We start from the raw sequence: 23,084 nt of genomic DNA, 5'->3' as shown, positions 1-23,084 counted from the left end.
GATTCAGTTCCTTGCAATTACAGCACTAAAGTTCCCATTTCTTTGCTAGTTGAAGCTGAGTTTCATTCTCAGTTTCTAGAGACTACTCACATTTCTTGCCTTATAGTCCCCTTCTTCCATTTGCAAAACCTGCAGTGACCAGTCAGATCCTTCTCATGCTTTGAATCTCTGCTACCTCTTCTGTTGTCACATCTCTCTGGCCAAATACTGTCTTTCTCTTCTACTTTTAAGGGCCCAGGTGATTACACTGCTCCCACCCACATAATCCAGGATAATTTTCCTATCCCAAGGTGCATGAACATAATCACAGCTGTAAAGCTGCCTTTTTCATGTACAATAACTTATTTATGGGTTCTGGGGACTAGGGTGTAGATATGTTTAGGGAACCATTATTCTGCCTAACACAAAAGTCTCTAAAGTATAGATTGTATTTTAAACTTAGGAAATAGAAAATATTGTCCAAGGATAGCGTGTGGTTCTTTCCTCATTCTACCACTGCGAGGAGATTACTTTACCCATCCTTGTCCCATATTCCCCAATGTCTTGAATATCCAGAATTTCTCTATCATTTCCAGATTTGAGACACTTGGGAGTTCTCAGTTCTCAAGTTCTTTTTATTCTTTATTTATTCTTTTTTTAATTTATTTTTTACCTGGGTGGCTCAGTTGGTTGAACATTGGTTTTGAACCAATTGGTTGGTTCAACCAATGGTTCAAACATTGGTTCAACCAATTGGTTGAACACTTTTTTTTTTTAAATTAACATATAATGTATTATTTGTTTCAGGGGTACAGGTCTGTGATTCATCAGTCTTATACAATATGCAGCACTCACCACAACTCATAACCTTCCCAATGTCCATCACCCAGCCACTCCATCCCACCCACCCCCCTCCAGTCCAGCAACCCTCAGTTTGTTTCCTGAGATTTAGAGTCTCCTATGGTTTGTCTCCCTCTCTGGTTTCTTCTCGTTTCAGTTCTCAAGTTCTTTACCAAAGTTCTCAACCAGAGGACTGGTACCCCCTTTCTTGGCTTTATTAATTACATGGTCTGTGGCTAAGCCCAATTTTGCCCTTCCTTCACCTCCTCTCAGCCATATCTGCCTCTGGAATCTTCTACTGCTCTGAGGTTTTACTCTCTTTGGATCCAGATGAATTTTTCACCTTGTTCTGGAGCTGCAAAGGTTCCTGTTGGACTTGATTTATGGTTGTTGACCCTGTCCTGATGTTCTGTTTTTTACTTCTTACATATTTACTAGCTCTTCTCCTGCAGCACACTGCAGTCAGTACAGCAGTGAGAGAAAGCTTGGCCATTCTTAAGAGATATTATTCCAGAACCCACAATCTTAGCCACAAGTGAAAGCTTCAGACTCTTTAAATAAGGGAAATAGCAGGAAAATAGAAGCCACAATCTTTTGTGATTCCATGGAGCCCCCCCCCCATAATTTTGGGGCTTAGAGCACGAGACTGAGAATCTGAATTTGGGGGTTCCGTTCCAGTCTGTGATGTCTGTTGGCTTTAGACAATGTTAAGTACTCTTTTTATTCTCAACTTTCTCATTTGTAAGGTGGGGATGAAAGATAACCTCAAGGGTTTGTTATGAGCATTAAATGAGATAATGGATGTAACCCTGGTATAGTGTGATAAACGCTCATTTCATTTTTCGTTCTTGGTTTTTCACATCATGGTGGGATATGGGCAGAGACACAACCAAGAAAAAATAGGCTAGTGGTGTGATGCATTTCCACTTGGAAATTTTATTTTGAATTTGAGGGAAGTAGTGGCTTGTAGAGTTAATGACAAAGCCAGTGGGATGCAGAGGGAAGAGTAGGGTGTCATTTTTCTTTAGTGATGCTCTCAATCCAGGATACATATTTGTGAACATTAGTGTAGATTCCGACATCTCCTCCCATGAAGTGTCCCACCTCGATCCCCTGGAGCTTGTTTTTGCAGATCACGGTAGCGACGGCCACCTCCTACCAGAGAGAGACACAGAGAGATGGTCAGATCTTGTCACAGGAGCCCTCTCGTCCCCAACATGGATGAGCTCTGCCCAAGGGTAGCATGCTGGATCATGAAAACAGCCGCAGATCAGGGGACAGGAAGCTTTGGATCTAGATGAGTTCTAGCCTTGTTTCTTCTTGAGAAAGTCAGAGAAAAACCTCTCTAGAACTGTAAAATGAATCAAACCCCATTTTTCTCTGGACTGGTGAAGCCAGTTTCCATGGTGAAGTTTGAATTTTTTTAAGCCCATTTTGACCTGCAACTATGAGAATAATAAGCCTAGCAAAATGGAGGTTTTGCATGACACGCTTTAATGAATAAGGACATCTATAAGGAGGGCCCATTACTGAAGGAACAATGGAGGCTTTGCTGCAGCCTTATCAAATTCTCAAAAAATTGTGAGAGAATGAGGGCATTCTAATTTTCTTTTAAATGTCATGATTGGTTAACTAGATACATACAGGCAAATAAACAATATAGAGAAAAAGATTACCCCAAAAATTCGGCTGAAGACTTTCACAAATTTGACACATAAGGAGTTCCGGTGGCTTTTTCCTTGTTCGGTGTTCTGGCACTCTTTATCAGACATCACAGGGGCCTCCAGGTTCTGCCTTAAATCAGGGTGTCTGCCTGAGGGAAGACAGGACAGAAGAAGCCTTCCTGGTTGCCTTTCTTATGGAGCCCCTCCAACCACCACCCTCTATTTCCACTAGTGTTTTCTGTGTATGTCTGAAGAAAAAAGGAATGAGAAAGGGGAATGATCTCATGCATGGTTATGAGAATTAATCCAGAGGATTTAAAAATAGGCTTTATGTCCCTTTAAGAAACAGAGTTTCCTTTCTATTCTGTTTCTAGTCTTGGAGGAATAAGAGGTGACCTGACTCCCCTTCTCTGAGGTTCCTCTACATACAGAATGAACCATATGCAATGGAGGAGCCCAGCCCCTTCAGTGGGAATTGTGCCTGACAGGAATGGTGTGGCCTCTGTGCAGAGTCAGATGGCCCGGTGGCTCCAAGGAGGTAGTGGTGTGTCACCATCCTGGGAAGGGAGGGGCTTTGGACTTCTGGGTGGGTCTCTTTTTGCTAGACCACTCATGATCTCTTCCCATTCTCCTCTCCTCTCTTCCCAGCTGTGTGGACATGGTGTTCCTCTTCCGGGGTAACTAATGATTCTGATTTGCTGTGGGGGGGTACACTCACCATTGTTGTCTTGGCTCCAGTCCAAACCTGAGAGCAGACAGACAGTGCCTGGCCGGACATTGCTAGTGGCAAGGGGAAGGGGCTGGACTTTGTTGTTGAGTCTGGCAGGTTTCTCCAGCTTAATGAGCATGAGGTCATCCTGGGGGTTGCTGTGGCTAAAGTTCCAGTAGCGAATAATCTGGATGGGGTTAATTGCCTGTTCTGTGCCATCTCTGACTCTGATCCTGAAATTTCCCAGCAGCACTTTCAGGTTTCTGGAGGGAGAAGGGGTTAGAAGTTACCAGTGTCACCATTACCACCATCATCATGATCATTTTCATCATTATCATTATTGTCATCAGAGACGATATTGAATGTTACAATGTGTCAGGTACTGTATCAGTTGCTTTACCTGGAGTCTGGATTACCTCAATTACGACTCATCACAAAACTGTGAAGTGGATTCTATTTTTAATCTATTTTGCATGTGAAGTAATGGAGACATATAGTAGTAATTCACCTTTGGTCACTCGGTAAAGGGGGAGCCTTTAACCGCTGTGTTTTCATGCGGCATCCTTAATGTAGTAGTGTTTTCTGCCACTTGTGTGTGGCAGAAAAATATTACTTTTTCCCTCCACTCCAGCTCCAGCCTATCCAACCGGGCATTTCATTCTGGTGGACGTAAGAGAATGGGATGCCCTGAGTGCTGGAGCTCTGTTTGCTTCATCAGATCCACTCATAAGCCTACTTCATCCTGCTCTCTACCTCTGGAAGGTGATATATGTAGATTAAATTGATGGATTCTTTTGTCCTCTGGTCTCTGAATAGGTTTTGGTTGATAGCCAGAAGCAGGCAGTGTTGGGAGGGAGAATGAGGGGGGAGTACTTATCCTCCCAGCTACCTTCTCGCAGGGTTGTCACACCGTGCTTCCTGTCGAGCCATCCCTCCACACGGTTCTTCCTCCCTTCCTCCCTCTCTCTCCTCCCCAGCCATCCCCACTGCCCTTCTTGTATCATTCTTTCCTCTTGCCCCCTTAATACCTTTCTAGTACTAATCCTAGGGGTACTGAACTATTCTCAATTTGTCTAATTCGAGTGCACCCTCAGTTACCTGCTGGTCCCTTAACTCAGACACATTCATATTGTCACTAAAAAACTTGAAAAAACTGAGGAGGCATGCTCTGTGGGGCGGGTTTCCTCACTGCTGACATTTGGGGCTGGGTGATTCCTGTGGGGGCTGGCTTGCGCACTGTAGGATGATCAGTGCCCTCCTGGCCAAGGCCTCTGTTTGCTAGATAGGTGCCAAGAACACAGCACGTTCTCAGTGCATTGTGACAAACCGAAAATATCTTCAGACTTTGCCACATGCACCCTGGAAGGGAAAGTTGCCTCTCTTTGAGCACCACTGAGGTAGAATGAGGGGGGCTGCTTCAGGGGGGGGGGAGGGGAGGGTTCCCAGCACTCACGGTAAGTAGCAGTGAGCTGGGGCCAGCACCCAGTTGTTTTTGATGAGGACACCCACGCAGGGGTTGAAGTGAGACTTGAGGTATACCAGATACGGAGCATCGTCCTCTTTCTGCACAGATGAGTGAGCAGAGAAAACTGTCCCTGGGAAAGTAATCAGTATTCTTAATACACAGAACATTATTCTTAATAGGTTAAGACATGTCTTACCTGTCTTACTTGTCTTAAAACATGTCTTAATCAGCAGTTTCCTAGTTGGGAAGGAAAATGAGCAATTTTATTTAATTTTTTTAATTTTTAAATTTTTAAATATTTTATTTATTTCTTTGACAGACAGAGATCATAAGTGGGCAGAGAGGCAGTCGGGGGTTGGGGGGAAGCAGGCTCCCTGCCGAGCAGAGAGCCCAATGCGGGGCTCGATCCCAGGACCCTGAGATCATGACCTGAGCTGAAGGCAGAGGCTTAACCCACTGAGCCACCCAGGCATCCCAACATGAGCAATTTTAAAGAAGTAATGAATTGGCCAGGAGATGTGAAAGTGTTTGACCCTCTTCTTCTAGTAAAAATCACATACCGTTTTATCTAATGTTTATAATAATAATTTTTGGTTTAATGTTGATACTGTTAAAATCTAAGAAAGTACAATGGAAGAGACTCTCTTTCACTGTAGGTAGGGACATGAATTAATTCTGTTTGAAAAACATTTAGAAATAGACATCAAGAGTGTAAATAGTGCATCACCTGTGACCTAATAATTCCAACCCCAAGGATCCATTCCAAAGAAATATTTAAGTGTAGACAAAGATTATGAATGTGTGCTCATTTTAGACTATCTGTAATAGCTAAACATTGGAAATATTAATGTCCAATATAGTAATGTAAGGTGCTGAAATGAAAAAGCACATCAACATATGGAACATTATATACATACTAAAATTATATTTATAAAGAATATTAAACAAAGGAAATACTGATAAACTTTCATTAAGTTAATAATACTATGAAACATGTACATCAATCCCGTAATCCAATCATCTAAAAACAAGCAAAGAAAAAAAAAATAAACCATTTAAATGCAAAAGTAAATAAAATAAAGCCTCGGAATGAATTTAAAGTGTTAGCATGTGCTGAGTGAGAGATGGGATTATGAACAATGTTTCTTTTTTTCTACTTTTTAATATTTCCAAATTTTTAATATGAACATCTAACTTAAAAAAATGAATTGTTAAAAAAAACACTTGAGACGATAGGGAGGAAGTCTGCTTGTAGTGTCAAATAATGTACTATTCTTGTCTCAGCTGTCCTTGGTTCTTCCATAATCTTTCCCAAGCCATAGCCTATACTGCCCCACACCCTTTTTGATCACACAGAAATCCCAAGGGGGAAAAACGTGGCATATTAATAAGGACAAGAGGCTCTCAGCTCTTGTTCTAAGTGCTTTACATGGATTTATTTAACATTTTTCACAACATGTCTATAATACAGATAGTAATATCCCATTTCGACAAAAGAGACTGCAGCACAGATGGATTCAGTAATTTGTCCAAGCCCACACAGCGAATAGTGATGCAACACGGTGTGGTGGGGAATGCCTCACCAGCAAATTCTGCCATCAGAAGGACTTCTTGGAAGTCAGGGAGTGCAGGAGGTAGGGCCCTTGCATTTGATCTTGTTTCTGCCGGCTTCATTCCCTGCATTCTGAGTCTCTTAGCTTTTGAAACAGGAGGATATCAGACTTCGAAATGAGTTCTTTGTCCCTGCGACTACACTGGGACCTGCTCTGTGGGTAATGAGGCCCACATTTTGGAGTCATCACAGGGAACACTCATTGTTGAGCATTCTCTAAGGCAAGTGAGCACCATCGCCCACTCTGTGGCTTAGCACTGGAACAGTGGGCTCAGCCTCCTGTGAGACTTTGCCTGGGGTCCCAGAAGGGAGGTGCCTAGTTCTGTCCGTGACTGGTTTTCTTGCTCTTCTTCTTTTGTACCCTCCACACACCCCAATCCGCCTTACTCCAGCCTACATTAACCTGTGCCTTATAGGATGGAGTAGAAGGTCATGGATACATACCAGCAAGGACACCCAAATAGAAGATAAATTTCATAGCAGTCCAGATCTTTCCCTGTGAGATGCAGAAAATCAGCAGAGTATGAAACTCTCAGGACAGTGTTCTCCTCAGGAATGCCTGGTAGAATCAGTGGATATGGTTAGGTAGGGGGACATGAAATGGAATAGGAAAACAGCTCTGGGCATAAAGAGGGGGGTGGAAGAGGGCTCCAGGTACACAATGAGGATGGGCTTCTGCTCGAGGGAAGATGGACTGTTCCTCTCTTGGGTCTTTCAGGGAAGGAAAAAAAAAAAGCCCAGTTCCTTAGACTTCTAGGTCTAGGTCCCTCTACCTGCTGTCCCTAAAAGCCCATCTGCCTCAAATCAGCTGTCTGTGGGGAAGGGAGCTCTGGGCTCAGGGCTTATCTTCCACATGGAGTTTCTGAGGTCAGGGCTGTGAGAGACAAGATTCACCACCTTAGTTCAGGCGGTGTCCCCAGGTTTGCTCCGAAACACCTAATACTTATCCCTTTCCTCAGCCCCTCCCATCTTTATTACACTTCCTTCCTCTTTCCCTGTGATCACTGTTTGTTTCATCACTCCGCCATCATCACCAGCTTGGTCTGTTATCCTGGTCCCCAGCTCTGAGCTAAAGACATGTGGGAATGAAAAGCACTCATAAAGCAGTTAGTTTGACAGCTGGGTAAATGGTCTGTATTCTAGGTTATAGTAAATTGAGGACCTCTTGTGTATTGGTGACAATTCAGAAGGAAGGACCCTTCAGTGCTTTTTACCTAATGAAAAGATTTCTCAGCCAATAATAAACTGCTCGGGTCATCTTTGGAGAATTCAGAGCACACTCTAACAAGAACACTTTCAGTAACAGCTCTTAAATCCCAGGCTCTGAGCTAAATTCTTTATAGACACTGCCAGTGGTGATTTCATATCAGGGCAGTCTGAGATGTAAAATTAATTATTCTTTGTATCACTCTAGCCCTTCAAAGTCTCATAAGCCCATAATCTCATGCCAATGGGACAATAAGCCTACAAAGAGGAAACAAGACTGGTACCATTTTTTTTTTCTTGGTCTGTAGATAACAGAACTAAAACAGAATTTACACCAGTGTCTCAAAATCACACATGATTGGAAAGACTAGAAATAGAATCTAGGTCTTATTATTGGAGACACATAGCTTTTCAGCTGCGTTCTCCAGGCTTCAGCTAATCAACTGGCATTCCTACATCTTGAAAGAGATACATTTCTTCACACAAATTCCCTGAAGTGTAAAATGAAAAAGAGACATGGCACATACTTTTCTGACCCTCACAGTGGACACAGAGGTCCACTGGGGAATAGGTCTGGTTTATGAAATGTGCTTGAGTTTCAAAGACAGGATGGATCTGTGCAAAGTTTTCTGTGGGGAGGGTAGGGTTAGTTAACAGAGATGAAATCTGAGAGAGAGATATTCTTTACTCTGAGGTTGTTGGGCCTAGATTTTTTTGGAAAGCTTATGGGCCAGGAGGGGAGTTTGAGGCCTTTCCAAAGACAACAGATTTTCTGGAGGAGGCTGGTACTGGGGACTACTACCTGTCTATGAGTTTCAAATCAGTATCTCTAGCCCAGACCTCCTGTCCCACATATAGAACTGCCTCCTTGAAACCATTTTTTTTTTTGCATCTGCTTGAGGTTCCTGAAATTTAGCATGTCAGAATTTTATCCTTTCTTCCTCTAGCTTTTCAAATGCATTCTTTGCCTGTTTTTCTAATTATAGGAGATTACCTACCATTTGTTTGATTTTTCCCTTTTTCTCACCACTCAACCTTAAACAGTTCTACTTCCAGAAGTGTCTTAAATCCACCCTTATCTTTTCATTTCTCACAGCTGTCATCCTAATGCAGGCCATAATCTTGTCACGCTTGAACTAATATGTGTGCCCATCTGGTGTTGCTCAACTTGACATTCTCCTTTTTATTTAGAATTGTTTTTTTCCCCCCTTTAGAATGCATATGAAATCATGTCAGTCTCTTTTTAAAAACTCTTCAGTAGTTCCCTATTGTCTGTAGAGTAAACCCCTAGCATGCTTTAATGGTCTCCCTTGAACCTCTTCCATCTTGTCCTCATAACCCTCTCTCCTTAGCTTCTTTCCCACACCCCGCCCCCCTGCCCCACATAATTTTTACAGGCTTAGCAAACTACTTTCAAGTGTGGGATTTCTTGTTTCCATATGAATACCTTTTTATATTATTTTAGCTGTTGAGTGCTTCTTGTAGTTTGCCAATCCTATTTATTTATTTTTTTTTTCTTAAAGATTTATTTATTTAAGAGAAAGAAAGAGAGAGAAAGAGAGAGAGCAGGGGGAGGGGCAGAGAGAGAGAGAGAGAGAGAGAATGAGAGAGAGAACCCTTAAGCAGACTCCCCTGCTGTACAAGGAGCCCATCTCGGGGCTGGATTCCACGACCCTGAGACCGTGACCTGAGCTGAAATCAAGAGTCAGCCACTCAACAACTGAGCCACCCCGGTGCCCCCACTTTTTTCTCTTTTGTTTTAGGATACTGATAATCTGATATGGACATCATTCATAAAGCTGTTTGAAAAAATAACTTTAGAATTCTGTGGATGGATGTGTGTATGTGTGTTTGTGTGTGTGTTTGATACTCAGCGTTTCCTCATGTTTGTAATTTTTTGTTATTAAGTTATTAGTATTATTACAAATTCCTTGTGCACATGGAGATGCATCCGCTTCTAGCCTCATTCCACAAACCATCAGGTTTACAGAGACTCTAATTCTGTTATTGTTTCATTCTGCCACCTGATTTTCTATTTAGATAATATTCCTGTCCTACTCCACCACCAAAAATCAATTTGAAAAAGTCAACTTTTGAAAAAGGCAACTTTTGCAAAACTCCAATTCACTTCACCCCCCCGCAATGTATTCAGTGATATATGCTTACATGCATATATGCTCATATACAAGTGAAATGAATGACAGCAATGATGTAAGGGAAAGGAAAGAGAAGTCAGAATTATTTTATTATCATTAGGTACTCACACTAACCATGAACTGACACAGTGTTTTTGGAAGTGGACAACGGTTAATTGTAAATTTATATTGCAAATTCTAAGGCAACCATATAAAAAACATTAAAAAAAAGTATAATGGATATGCTAAGAAAGGAGAGAGACTAAAATAATATAAAATACTCCATTAAAATCACAAGTGGCCAACCAAAAAAAGTGAAAGACAAAGCCTTTTTGAAAAAGGATAGAATGAGAGAGCAAGAGATCCCTGCATACAGGAGGGCAGTGTAGTAAGAAAGATTTGGAGCTCTGAGAAGAGCCACTGGTGTCGGTGTTGGTTGGGAGCTTTTATTCAAATGGCATCTGCGGTTGTGAGACATGACCTGTACAAGTGAAGTCATTCTCAGGAGAGGTGGGCTAGGCACTCACTACCTGCATGAAGGGGAGGAGGTCAGTGTCACACAGGAGGGTGGGACACAGCTGTGCTTCATCAGAGCAGCCCAGAACAGAAAGGGGTCAATGGGACATGTAGAGGGAGGGGTGCTGGTCACACATTGTGGGGAAGGGACTGGTGAGAAGAACGGAGAGGCTTGGGGGAGGAACTTGGGAAGACTTTTAACTCCACAGAAGGGTTACTTGACTCCTGCATTGGAATTCTTTTCTTTAGATGAAGTAGGTAAAGCTCAGAACCGTGGACCTCATCTTCCCATAGGGCAGGCTTCAGTGAGACTGAGAAGATCTCCGGCTGTGACGGGTGACTCTGCTTTCACTCCAAGGATCAAGAGTAGAAGGAGAAACCTCTAGATGACAGACTTTTGTAGAATCCTTATCCTCTGGTCTCCCACCTGCACCTTCTGCTGTCTCAAATCCCCAGGCAGGATATAAATTCTGTGCTTTCTTTGTGCCTGTTAATTTCCACTACATCCTTGTCCTCAGCACAGGATTCGGGCATCAACATGAATTGTATCCCATTAACCTTGCTGATGGTGACTGGTGAGTGACTCAAGGTAACTCTTTGTCAAGTTTATTAGGACTCTGTTGGGGGAGGTGAGGCTGTGGTGCTGTGTTGGGGAGGGAGAGCTGGTGGATCAGGGACATGAAAGTTTGGGAAATGGGTGATACATTACTCATTTTCTGTACAGGCTCTGTCATTGGTAGGACCCAAGTAAAACTTTCTATTATGGGCTCAAATCTCCTCCCAATGCTTATGAAGTTCGTGGGCTAAAACATGGGGGTATGCCAGAAAGGATGATGGAGATAGGAGCCTGGAAGGGGGCATAGGAATGTGTAAAAGACATAGGAAACAAAAAAGCAGGTGTTCTGCTGTAAGGGTCGAAAGGGAAAGGTTGATTTTGCTCTTGGGCTTTAAAATGTAACGTACAATAATAAGAATAATAACTATCACCACCACTGCCATAAAAGCACATAACTACATAGTGGTTTTATAACAGACACCGCTCTCTTCATATCAACTTTGTGAGAAAAGTATTATTATTGTTCTCTCTCTCTCTTTTTTTTCTTTTGATGAGGAATGAAGGCATGGAGTAATTAGGTAACTTGCCTGCAATGAAGTTGGTATGGCTCTGTAATTAGGCAGTTATGCTCTTCTACCCAGTTATATGGCCAGGGAAATACTCTAACCTGTCTGAGCCTCAGTTTCCATATGTGCAGCATGAGAAAACTCTCTGTCTCTTAAGGACATCAGTGCTTCCTAAACTTGTATTAGACTGAGAGGAGTTAGCCAAGTTACGTGGGGTGAGGGGTGGGTAGGTGGTTTCCGACAGAGAGGAAGGTTGTTTCAGTAAGTGTGAAGGTCATGAGGTGTGACATGTTAACTAAAAGACCATCTGTGTGGCTGGAGCAGAGAGAAAGGAAGTAGATTAAGAGTCCTAAAGTAGACCCCTCCCTTCCTCTGGAGCTATCAAGTGATGCTGTTTGGAAAAATTTCCCAGCAGTTGTGTGGCTTAAAGAAACCCCCACGGTCATGTGACTACAGAAACTTTTGGGGCTGGTTGAATGCAGTGTTTAATAAAGTAGATTATGAACGCATCAAGGACGTGGGACCTGATAGGGCAGCATCTGAGTGGCTGCTACGCTGTGGGGCCACGGTGCGCTACCATGGCCAGGAGAGGTGGCAGAAGGACTACAACCACCTCCCAAGAGGACCTCTGGACAAATACAAGATCCAGGCAATTGATGCCACCGAGTCCTGTATCATGAGAATTGGATTTGATTATCTGGAGGGCCTACAGCACGTTGAAAAAATAAGACAATGCAAGTGTCATTATATTGAGGATGACTATTTGAAGAGACTTGGTAAACTGGAAAATTTACAAAAAAAGCATACTGGAAATGGAAATAATTTCATGTGGGAATATCACAGACAAAGGAATCATTGCTTTATATCACTTAAGAAACCTCAAGTATTTGTTGTTAAGTGATCTTCCTGGAGTAAGAGAAAAAGAAAATCTTATCCAAACCTTTAGGACAGCACTGCCTTCTCTGGAACTAAAATTAGACTTGAAGTAAAATAATAATATTCAATAAGTGTCTTCTTTCAATATAAAGTATCATTTAAAATTGTTGATCCTAAATAGCAGTAAATATTACATAATCATCAACAGACCTTAAGAATGTTGTATCATGATGTATCAGAAGCAGAGAGTCCATCATGTAGAAAATTAATATTCAGACATGACTCACTAAAGTTACTAAGTTGGAAGTAAAAATCTATGCACATTAAGTCATTTTAAGAAAAATGGAAAGCAGGTAGCAGTTTAATTCTGATATATTCCTCATTTTATATAAATATCTATGTAGGTAACTTTTGTTGTAGATGACAACAGAGTTCTTTAAACTGATTTAGGGCGGGGCACCTGGGTTGCTCAGTGGGTTAAAGCCTCTGCCTTCGGCTCGGGGCATGATCCCAGGGTCCTGGGATCGAGCCCCGCATCGGGCTCTCTGCTCGGCAGGGAGCCTGCTACCTCCTCTCTCTCCGCCGCCTCTCTGCCTTCTTATGATCTCTGCCTGTCAAATAAAATCTTAAAAAAAAAAAAAGAGTCATATAGTAGAGAGTCTTCTAGCCTTAATTTTAGAAATGACCCTGGGTGTAATAGGAATCCTTTCAAGAGTTTTAAATATCTGAGTTCTATTACCACATTTAGGATTTAGAAACATTCACGTGACTTTAGTATGGAGAATGATTTTGGGTAGAGATAGGGGTCATGGGTGGGAAAGATCTGGAGAGAAATTTAAGAGACTGTTGCAACTTTCTGGGCAACTGAATGGACTAGGATGGTAGCCGCGAGTCTGAAATAAAGGAAAAGGATACCAGAGGTAGTAGTGAGATAGAAGTCATGATCAGCTGAATGTGAGGAATGAAGGGCAGGAAAAAGTAAAGGCTTGTCATCCAGATTTCTGGTTGAATGAATGGTAGTACAGTTTATGGAAATCAGGGACACTGGACAAGGAGGTATTTGGGGAAGGAGACAGGTTACTTTTTTGACTTACTAAGTTCGAAGTATTTTTGACATCGAAAGGAGATGTCCACCAGAATATAAAGGTCAGGAACTCATGACGGATCTGAGCTGGGATGCAGATCTTGGAATTTGGGAACTTTGACAGGATTTGAATTCATGGGAATGAGTGGAAAAGATTACTTGAAAAGAGTTTATGGAAATGTGTAAAAGATAGAACTATGAAGAGTTCTAACTGCTTTTTTGGTTTAAAATTCTCATTTTGAAATAATTATACATTTACAGGAAATTGCAGGAAATGTGTGGAGTACCACATACCCTTCATCTGGTTTCCACCATGGTAACATCTTGCATAACTATGGCACGAAAATATGACAGACCATGAAACTGACATTGGTGCTGTCCAGTTTATTCAGCTTTCCTCATTTTTACGTGTGTGTATTTAAACTTCACACCTGTAGGTCTATGCGTCCATCACCACTTTGAAGACACAGAAGAGTCCATCACTGCAGGGTCCCTCCTGTTGCCCTTCTTATGGACACACCATTACATTCTCCCTCCTCCACAAAACCTCCCTTCCCTAAGCCATGGCAACTGCTAATGTGCTCTTCACTCCTGTAATATTGTTGCAAGAATGTTACAGAAATGGAATCCTATAGTATGTTATATTTCAGGATTGGCTCTTTTTAGCGTAATTCCCTTGGGATTTGTCCAAGTTGTGTGTATATCAATAGTTTTTTCTTTTTATTACTATTATTTTGGGGTATGGATGCACACTGGTTTGTTTAACCATTTACCCACTGAAGCACATCTGGGTGGTTTTCTAATAAAGCTGCTATGTTTTTGTGTGATAGTAAGTTTTTGTTTGTCTGGGATACATGTCCAATAATGCAGTTTCTGGCAATGGTAATTGTATGTTTAGTTTTATACCATACTGCCAAATTGTTTTCCAGATTGGCTGCACCATTTTAGATTCCCACCAACAATGTATGAGGGAGCCATTTTCTCTACTTCTCTGCCAGCATTTGGTGTTTTCACCGAAGTTCACTATTTTTTATATTAGCCATTCTGTTAGGTGTATAGTAATACCTTATTGAAATTTTAATGTTCATTTTCTTAGTGACTAATGATGTCAAATATCTTTCATGTGCCTGTTTACCGTATGGATAGTCTTTTTTTTTTTTTTTAAGATTATTTATTTATTTATTTGACAGAGAGATCACACATGACCTGAGCCAAAGGCAGAGGCTTTAACCCACTGAGCCACCCAGGCACCCCTGGATTTTTTTTTTTTTTAAATTTTTAAAATTTTCAGCGTTAACAGTATTTATTGTTTTTGCACCACACCCAGTGCTCCATGCAATCCGTGCCCTCTCTAATACCCACCACCTGGTTCCCCCAACCTCCCACCCCCCGCCCCTTCAAAACCCTCAGATTGTTTTTCAGAGTCCATAGTCTCTCATGGTTCACCTCCCCTTCCAGTTTCCCTCAACTCCCTTCTCCTCTCCATCTTCCCATGTCCTCCATGTTATTTGTTATGCTCCACAAATAAGTGAAACCATATGATAATTGACTCTCTCTGCTTGACTTATTTTACTCAGCATAATCTCTTCCAGTCCCGTCCATGTTGCTACAAAAGTTGGGTATTCATCCTTTCTGATGGAGGCATAATACTCCATAGTGTATATGGACCACATCTTCCTTATGCATTCGTCTGTTAAAGGGCATCTTGGTTCTTTCCACAGTTTGGCAACCGTGGCCATTGCTGCTATAAACATTGGGGTACAGATGGCCCTGGATGTTCTTTTTAGTGACGTGTTTGTTCTTGTCTTTTGCCTATTTTCTAATTAGATTGTTTGTTTTATTGACTATTGAGTCTGAGAATAAGTATCCAGTCTGTACAAGTCCTTTATCAGCTATGAGGTTTGCACATATTTTTCCCGGTCTATAACTGGTCTTTAAACTCTCTCCAGAGAGTCTTTTATAAAGCAATTGTTTTTAAATTTGATGAGGTCCAATTTATCATTTGATCCATAGGTTATTCAGGAGTATGTTTAATCTCCATGTATTTTGGGATTTTCCAGGTATCTTTCTGTTATTCATTTCTAGTTTAATTCCATTGTGGCTTAAGTTCAGAAATTGCATGATGCCCTTTTCTTTTACATTTGTTAAGGTGTGTTACGTGGTCCAGAACGTGGTCTCTCTTGGTGAATGTTCCATGTGGGCCTGCTAAATATGTGTGTTCTGCTGGTTTTACAAAAGCAGTCTATACTTGTCAACTACATCCAGTTGGTCAAAGGTGCTGTGGACTTAAATGACATCCTGACTGTTTTTCTGCCTTCTAGAACTGTCCATTCCTGATAGAGAAACGTGTTGAAGTCTCCAAGTAGGAGAACGGATTTATCTATTCTTCTCTGTAGTTCTATTAGCTTTTATCTTATGTAGTTTGATGCTCTGTGATTATGCACATGCACACTAAGGATTGTTATGTCTTCTTGGATCATTGATCCCCTTATTATAATATAATAGTGCCTGCCTTTCTCTCTGATAACTTTCCTTAAAGTCTGTTATGTTTGAAATTAATATAGCTACTCCTGCTTTCTTTTGAGTAGTGAGAGTGGGGTATATCTTTCTCCATCCATTTACTTTTGGTCTGTCTTTATGTTTAAAGTGGGTTTAGGGGGCCCTGGCAGGCTCAGTCGGAGGCGCATGCAACTCTTGGTCTTAGGGAAGCCCCGTGTTGGGTGTAGAGATTACTTAAATAAATAAAACTTAAAAAAATTTAAAGTGGGTTTATTGTAGACAACAGACACTTGGATCTTGTATTTTGATTCATTCTGACAATCTCTGTGTTTTAATTGGTGCATTTAAACTGCTGTATTTATAGTGAATATTGATATAGTTGATTACTATCCACCATATTTGTTATTGTTTTCTACTTGTTTTATGCTCCTGTTTTTTCTTTCACTTTTTTTGGTTTGCCACTTGTCATTTAAATGGAGTATTTTATATTATTTTAGTTTCTCTCCTTTCTTAGCATATCCATTATACTTCTTCTTTTTTAATATTTTTTATATGGTTGCCTTAGAGCTTGCAATATAAATTTAAAATAATCGTGTCCACTTCCAAAAACACTGTGTCAGTTCATGGTTAGTGTGAGTACCTAATGATAATAAAATAATTCTGACTTCTCTTTCCTTTCCCTTACATCATTGCTGTCATTCATTTCACTTGTATATGAGCATATATTCATGTAAGCATATATCATTGAATACATTGCCGGGGTTGGGGGGGAAGTGAATTGAAGTTTTGCATTTACCAGCACATTTCCATGTTAAAGGGTGAGAATTGAAATGCACCTCCCTACTGTGCTCCATTTACCAGGAGATGGAGGAGGCAATGTTCTAAGTAGCTCTACCTTACATAGCCTTGTTCAATATAGTTGTCAAATGACAATGAAGGCTTGGCAACCTGCTGGGTCTTGGGGATATAGGGCCATGTGTGGTGGAGAGAAGGAAGCAGAGTACTGTTAACTTTGCCTCAGACTCCTCCGTCAGCCTCCTGGCCACTGTGCAGAGGCTCAGCTTCCCCCTGAGCTCCATTCATACTGCTTGAGAAATTGGGAGTATTGCCTGTTTCCACTGGGAGTGAGGGTCGAATATTAGCCCCTTACTCAGCCTTGGGGAACCCATGGCAGGCGGGCATTTTCCCATTGTTTGGGAACATTGCCACTTCCCATTGTTTAGTTAGAGTAGGGTAGGTGTTGTCAAAAAGAGTTCTTTTGTGTTCAGCTATCCTTTCCCCTTTCCTCTGGCTCAGAGGAGCATGTTTTTCTTGAAGTTTTTTTAAAAATTTGTTTTGTTTTTGTTTTTTGGCTTTGCTTTTTGGTGGTTCTGGATTATAGGCTACTCTGCTCCAGTGCTCTATCTTGGATCTATGAGATGTAAGAATACTGAGGGAAGTTAGTGTTATGTTGTTCCTTAAGTCCCCAGGTTCCTTAGGTAGTCCACTTTCTTCTTTCCATTATTCAGAGTCTTTCTATGTTTGTTGTGTTTATTGTGTGGGGTTTTTATTTTTATTTTTATTTTATTTTATTTTATTTTATTTTTTTTAAGATTTTATTTATTTATTTGACAGACAGAGATCACAAGTAGGCAGAAAGGCAGGCAGAGAGAGAGGAGGAAGCAGGCTCCCAGCTGAGCAGAGAGCCCGATGCGGGGCTCGATCCCAGGACCCTGGGATCATGACCTAAGCCGAAGGCAGAGGCTTAACCCACTGAGCCACCCAGGCGCCCCTATTGTGTGGGGTTTTTAGTTGTAAAAGGGAAAAGCTGGGAGCAGGGAATGGGGCTACTCCTTCTTGGATCAAATGGAAAGTTGAGCTCTAATGCTTTAGGGGCTGCTAGAAGATGAGAGCCTGGTAAAGTACCTTATGAGGGAGAGAAATTAAAAATGTAATTTACACCAGTCAGAAGAGTTTGTTTCTAGAAGGAGGAAGTAGTTAATGTGTACTATGCCTGTGACAAATTAAGAAAATTAAAGTGCAGACATAGTGAAGGCATATAGTTGCATTAATATGGAATTAAAATTTGCCTAAGGTATTATTCAAGGACATTAGGACAAGGGTCTCTGAAGAGTAATAAGAACATAATTAAAAATTATACGCAAACAAAATCATGGAACACTACATCAAAAACTAATGATGTACTGTATGGTGACTAACATAGCATAATAAAATAAAAAATAAAATGATGAATAAAGGAATCTAAATCAGGTAGAGAGGGAAGATAAAACAGGCAGGGACTGGCTGGAATGCAGGGGTAAGGACACAAGGTATAAGTTTCTAACGAGTTCTTAGAATCAGTGACTGTAAAGCTTGGTCAAGAGTGAGTTAGGACATCAGGGCTTTAGTGGGAAGAAATATGAGCATTTTTAGAGTAAATACCAATATTTAGTTGGCAGCTCAGCCTGGAATATAACTCAGTTTTGATTAGGAGAAACCTGTTCCACAGCTTTCCTTGGAAGGACCAGTGGCTTGAAGGAACTGTGTATTGTTGCTGCAGCTAAGATGGAGCTAGTAGTAGTGCAGACTTCTTAAAGCTAACGAGGGATGGTCTGGAGTCGGGATTGTGGGAATTAAGTAAGACTGAATTTATGCACTGGTTTATCTTAGAATAAGAAGGAATGTGAAGATTATCTGCATTCTCAACTTTTTTGAGCATGAGAACCTCTTTTAGTCTTAACGTATTTTGACTCTTTGAATGATAATTCTTTATTGAATACTTACGTAATGCTAAAAGGTGAATTAACTATCTTTGTTAAAGCAATGTGTATTTTATTGAATACTGTTTACTGGATTTCCTGTTAACTTTACTTTTGAAGTAGATCTTTTGTCCATCCACCCACTTACGTGCTCTTCTCTGTCTCCACCACTGCCAGTTTAGTGCAAGTCACGTCACTTTGTGCCGGGCCTACTACAGTAAGCCTAACTGTTTCTTCTCTTGCCCTTTTCCAATTCATTTCTTTTTTTTTTTTTTTTTTTTTTTTTTTAAGATTATTTATTTATTAGAGAGAGAGAGGAGAACACGCGTGAGAGCAAGCATGTGCGGGGGAGGGGCAGAGGGAAAGGGAAGAAGCAGACTCCCTGCTGAGCAGGGAGCTCAAGGCAGGGCTGGATCCCAGTACCCTGAGATCATGACCTGGGCTGAAGGCAGACTGAGCCACCCAGGCACTCCTCTAGTTCATTTTTTTTTTTTTTTAAAGATTTTATTTATTTATTTGACAGAGAGAGATCACAAGTAGGCAGAAAGGCAGGCAGAGAGAGAGGAAGGGAAGCAGGCTCCCTGCTGAGCAGAGAGCCCGATGTGGGACTCGATCCCAGGACCCTGAGATCATGACCTGAGCCGAAGGCAGCGGCTTAACCCACTGAGCCACCCAGGCGCCCTCATTTTTAATAAAAATCCAGTGATGTTTTAAAAAAATAATTGGATCACATAACTTTTGTATATTCAAATTCTTTAGTAGCTTTTTTTACACTCAGAATAAAATTCAAACTCCTGAGCATGGCTTTCAAGCCCTGCTTGATGAGGTCCCTGCCTCCTCTAAAGGCTCATCCTAGGGCGATCTTTTCCTCAGCTTCTGTGCTTCAGTCTCCTTGGCTCTCTTCAGATTCTTGAGCCCTCCTAGTCCTTTCTCCTCTTTGAACCTTTGTACATGCAGTTCCTCTCCTGAAAAATCTTTCTTTTGCTCTTCCCATAGCTGGTTTTTCTTATCTTTCTGTCTCAGATCACCTGTCATTTACCCAGCAAATACTTCTTTGCACACCCAAACTAAATTAGATTCTTCATTTACTCTCTTATTATGTTTTCTCATGGAACACTGTCACTTTCTCATCACAATTTATAACTGTCCATTTATGTACTTATTTGCTTGTTGTCTATCCCCTTCATTTCATGGAGGCAAAGTCTACTTCTATCTTGGATATCCTTTTATATTTAATATGCAATATGTTGCCTGGCACATAGAAAGTATTCAAGACATACTTTTTAAAATAAATGCATGCATATATGAATTTGAGAAAAAAGTACACACACATAAATACAACATTAACTCTTAGTCGTCTGATGATGCTTGTTTCACATATGGATCAAAAAACCATTTCATTAATTTCAGAGCCTCCCAGTGGACCCCTGCACACAAAGTGAATTTTACTCCAACCCACTAATTCATTTGTATAATACATACATATTGAGTTCCTGCCAGACACTGTCCTAGTTAGTGGGGGATATTGTATAAGTCATTGTTCCTTCACTACTTATCATCTACAGGTGAAAACCCCATAGACACAGAAACATAAATTGACAAAGCAAGAGAAGCCCAAATTGAAAAAAGTGACAATGACAAGAAAGGATCAGAGAAAATCTCTAGAAACAACAACAAAACAAGTAATAGAATGGCAATAAATACATATCAATAACTACTTTGAAAGTGAATGGACTAAACACTCTAGTCAAAAGACACAGGGTGGCAGAATGGATTAAAAAACAAGACGTATCTATATGCTGCCTACAAGAGACTCATTTTAGATTAAAGTCACAGGCAGACTGAAAGTGAGGTGGTAGAGAAACATTTATCACACAAGTGAATGTCAAAAGAAAGCTGGAGTAGCAATACTTATATCAGACAAACTAGATTTTATCCTCAACTATAGCAAGAGATGAAGAAGGGCACTATGTAATAACAAAAGGGACAATCCAACAAGACAATATAATAATTATAAATATTTATACACCCAACATGGGAGCACCCAGATATATAAAACAATTATTAACAAACAGAAAGGAATGAATTGACAATAACACAATAATAGTAGGGGACTTTACTATCCCACTTAAATTAATGGGAAGATCATCTAAACAGAAAATAAACATGGAAGAGTGGCTTTGAATGACACATTGGACCAGATGGACTTAACAGATATATGCAGAACATTCCATCCTAAAACAGAGTACACATTCTTTTCAAGTGCACATGGGACATTCTCCAGAATAGGTTGCATTTTAGGTCACAAAACAAGCCTCAACAAATACAAAAAGATTGAAATCATACTATACACCTTTTCTGATCACAATGCTATGAAACTAGAAGTTAGCCACAAGAAAAAATTTGGAAAGACCACAAATACATAGAGTTTAAACAACATGCTACTAAAAAATAAGTGGCCAACCAGGAAATCAAAGAAGAAATAAAAAAATACATGGAAACAAATAAAAATGAAAACACAACTGTCCAAAACCTATGGGATGCAGCAAAAGCAGTCCTAAGAGGGAAGTATATAGCAATACAGGACTACCTCAAGCAATAAGAAAAAAATCTCAAGCACTCTAACCTTACACCTAAAGGAACTACAAAAAGAGCAACAAATGAAGCCTAAAGCCAACAGAAGGAAGAAAATAATAAAGATTACAGCAGAAATAAATTATATAGAAACTAAAAAACAAACAAATAATAAAACAGATCAATGAAATCAGGAGCTGGTTCTTTGAAAAAATTAGTAAAATTGATTTACCTCTAGCCAGACTTATCAAGAAGAGAAATGACCCAAATCAATAAAATCACTAATGAGAAACAGCTAATACTACAGAAATACAAATAATTATAAAAAAATTTGAAATACTATTATGTGAACAAATTAGATAACTTAGAAGAAATGGATAAATTCCTAGAAACATATAAACTACCAAACTGAAACAGAAAAAAATAGAAAACTTGAACAGACTGATAACTAGCAAAGAAATTGAATCAGTAATAAAAAAAAAAAAACTCCCCAAAAACAGAAGTCCAGGGACAAATGGCTTCATGAAAGGCAAATCCTACCAAACATTTAAAGAAGAGTTAATACCTATTCTTCTCAAACTATTCCAAAATCTAGAAATGGAAGGAAAACTTCCAAACTCATTAGATAAGGCTATCATTACCCTGATACCAAAACTAGATGAAAACAATACTGAAAAAGAGAACAATAGGCCAGTATCCCTGATGAACATGGATGCAAAAATTCTAAATAAAATACTAGCAAATTGAATCCGTTAAAATAATCATTCATGACAATCAAGTGAGATTTATTCCTGAGCTGCAAGGGTGGGTTCAATATCTGCAAATCTTATGATCCTTTCAGTAGATGCAGAAAAAGCATTTGACAAAGTACAACATCCATTCGTGGTAAAAAATCTCGACAAAGTATGGTTGGAGGGAACATTCCTCAGCTTCATAAAGGTCATATATGAAAAATCCACAGCTAATATCATCCTCAGTGGGGGGAAAACTGAGAGCTTTTCTTCTATAGTTGGGAGCAAGACAGTGATGTCCACTCTCATCACTGTTAATTCACATACTATTGGAAGTCCTAATTATAGCAGTCAGACAACAAAGAGAAACAAAGGGCATCCAAATTGGCAAGGAAGAAGTCAAACTTTTACTATTTGCAGATGACATGATTCTCTATGTAGAAAACCTGAAAGACTCACCAGAAAATTACTAGAACTGATACATTAATTTAGCAAAGTCACAGGCTATAAATCACCATAAAGAAACCTGTTGCATTTCTATACACCAATAATAAAGCAGCAGAAAGAGAAATCAAGGAATTGATCCCATTTACAATTTCACCAAAAACCGTAAGATACCTAAGATAACACTAACCAAGAAGTGAAAGACCTGTATCTGAAAACTACGGAACACTTATGACAGAAATTGAAGAGGACATGAAGAAATGGAAAGATATTCCATGTTCAGGGTTTGGAAGAAAAAATATTGTCAAAATGTCTGTATTGCCCAAAGCTATCTACATGTTTAATGCAATTCCTATCCAATTTCCAACATTTTTCACAGAACTAGATGAAAGAATTATAAAATTTGTATGGAATCAGAAAAGACCCTGAATAGCCAAAGCAGCCTTGGAGTGAGGGGGCCAGGAAGCAAAGCTGGAGACATCACAACTCCAGACTTTGAGTTATATTACAAAGCTATAGTAACCAAAACAGTATGGTACCAGCACAAAAATTGACATAGATCAATAGAACAGAATAGCAGCCCAGAAATGAACTCACAGCTATATGGTGGGTTAAAATTTGACAAAGCAGGAAAGAATGTCTAATGGGAAAAAGACAGTCTCTTTAACAAATGGTGTTGGGAAAATTGGACAGCCACATGCAGAAGAATGAAACTGGACCACTTCCTTACACCATGCACAAGAATAAATTCAAAATGGACTTAAGGCATAAACGTGAGACCTGAAGCCATAAAAATCCTAGAGGAGAACATAGGCAGTAACATCTTTGACATCAGCTGTAGCAACTACACCTGAGGCAAGGGAAACAAAAAGGAAAAAAAAAACTATTGG

At 40.1% G+C, this 23,084-nt stretch overlaps 3 protein-coding genes across 5 annotated transcripts in view; 2 read left to right on the top strand and 1 right to left on the bottom strand.

Annotated features, from left to right (window-relative positions):
- Window positions 1-1,736: 1,736 nt before the first annotated feature.
- On the bottom strand, window positions 1,737-7,249 carry PRSS37 (serine protease 37). Of its 2 annotated transcripts, none has more exons than XM_032865271.1 (6): window positions 7,167-7,249; window positions 6,714-6,828; window positions 4,646-4,787; window positions 3,202-3,455; window positions 2,496-2,632; window positions 1,737-1,974 (listed from the first exon to the last, which is right to left on the bottom strand). In XM_032865271.1, exons 2-6 carry the CDS (start codon window positions 6,745-6,747, stop codon window positions 1,834-1,836), a joined length of 708 nt encoding a protein of 235 aa, XP_032721162.1. In that variant the 5' UTR covers window positions 6,748-6,828; window positions 7,167-7,249; the 3' UTR covers window positions 1,737-1,833. The 2 variants fall into 2 exon arrangements, with proteins under 2 accessions (XP_032721162.1, XP_032721172.1); XM_032865281.1 differs by having other exon boundaries at window positions 6,714-6,765; window positions 7,167-7,190.
- Window positions 7,250-10,348: 3,099 nt separating this feature from the next.
- The window catches only part of LOC116873527 (probable inactive serine protease 58), a 35,532-nt gene continuing 22,796 nt past the window's right edge, over window positions 10,349-23,084 (top strand). The window contains exon 1 of one of the 2 annotated variants that reach the window (XM_032867347.1): window positions 10,349-10,701. In XM_032867347.1, the coding sequence (XP_032723238.1) occupies window positions 10,665-10,701 (37 nt within the window). In that variant the 5' untranslated portion in view covers window positions 10,349-10,664. Of the gene's footprint in view, window positions 10,716-23,084 lie in introns of both variants that reach the window. The other variant, XM_032867356.1, reaches the window with a different exon arrangement.
- On the top strand, window positions 11,615-12,577 carry LOC116873540 (ATP synthase subunit s, mitochondrial-like). The gene is given in 2 exon segments (XM_032867369.1): window positions 11,615-12,044; window positions 12,046-12,577. Coding segments are annotated over 2 exon segments (600 nt in total). The 5' UTR covers window positions 11,615-11,636; the 3' UTR covers window positions 12,238-12,577.

The sequence above is a fragment of the Lontra canadensis genome, unplaced genomic scaffold (genome assembly GCF_010015895.1).
Source record: "Lontra canadensis isolate GAN:19392208 unplaced genomic scaffold, GSC_riverotter_1.0 scaffold2, whole genome shotgun sequence".
In the NCBI taxonomy this organism is placed as follows: Eukaryota; Metazoa; Chordata; class Mammalia; order Carnivora; family Mustelidae; genus Lontra; species Lontra canadensis.
This window is presented reverse-complemented; position numbering and strand designations above follow the sequence as displayed.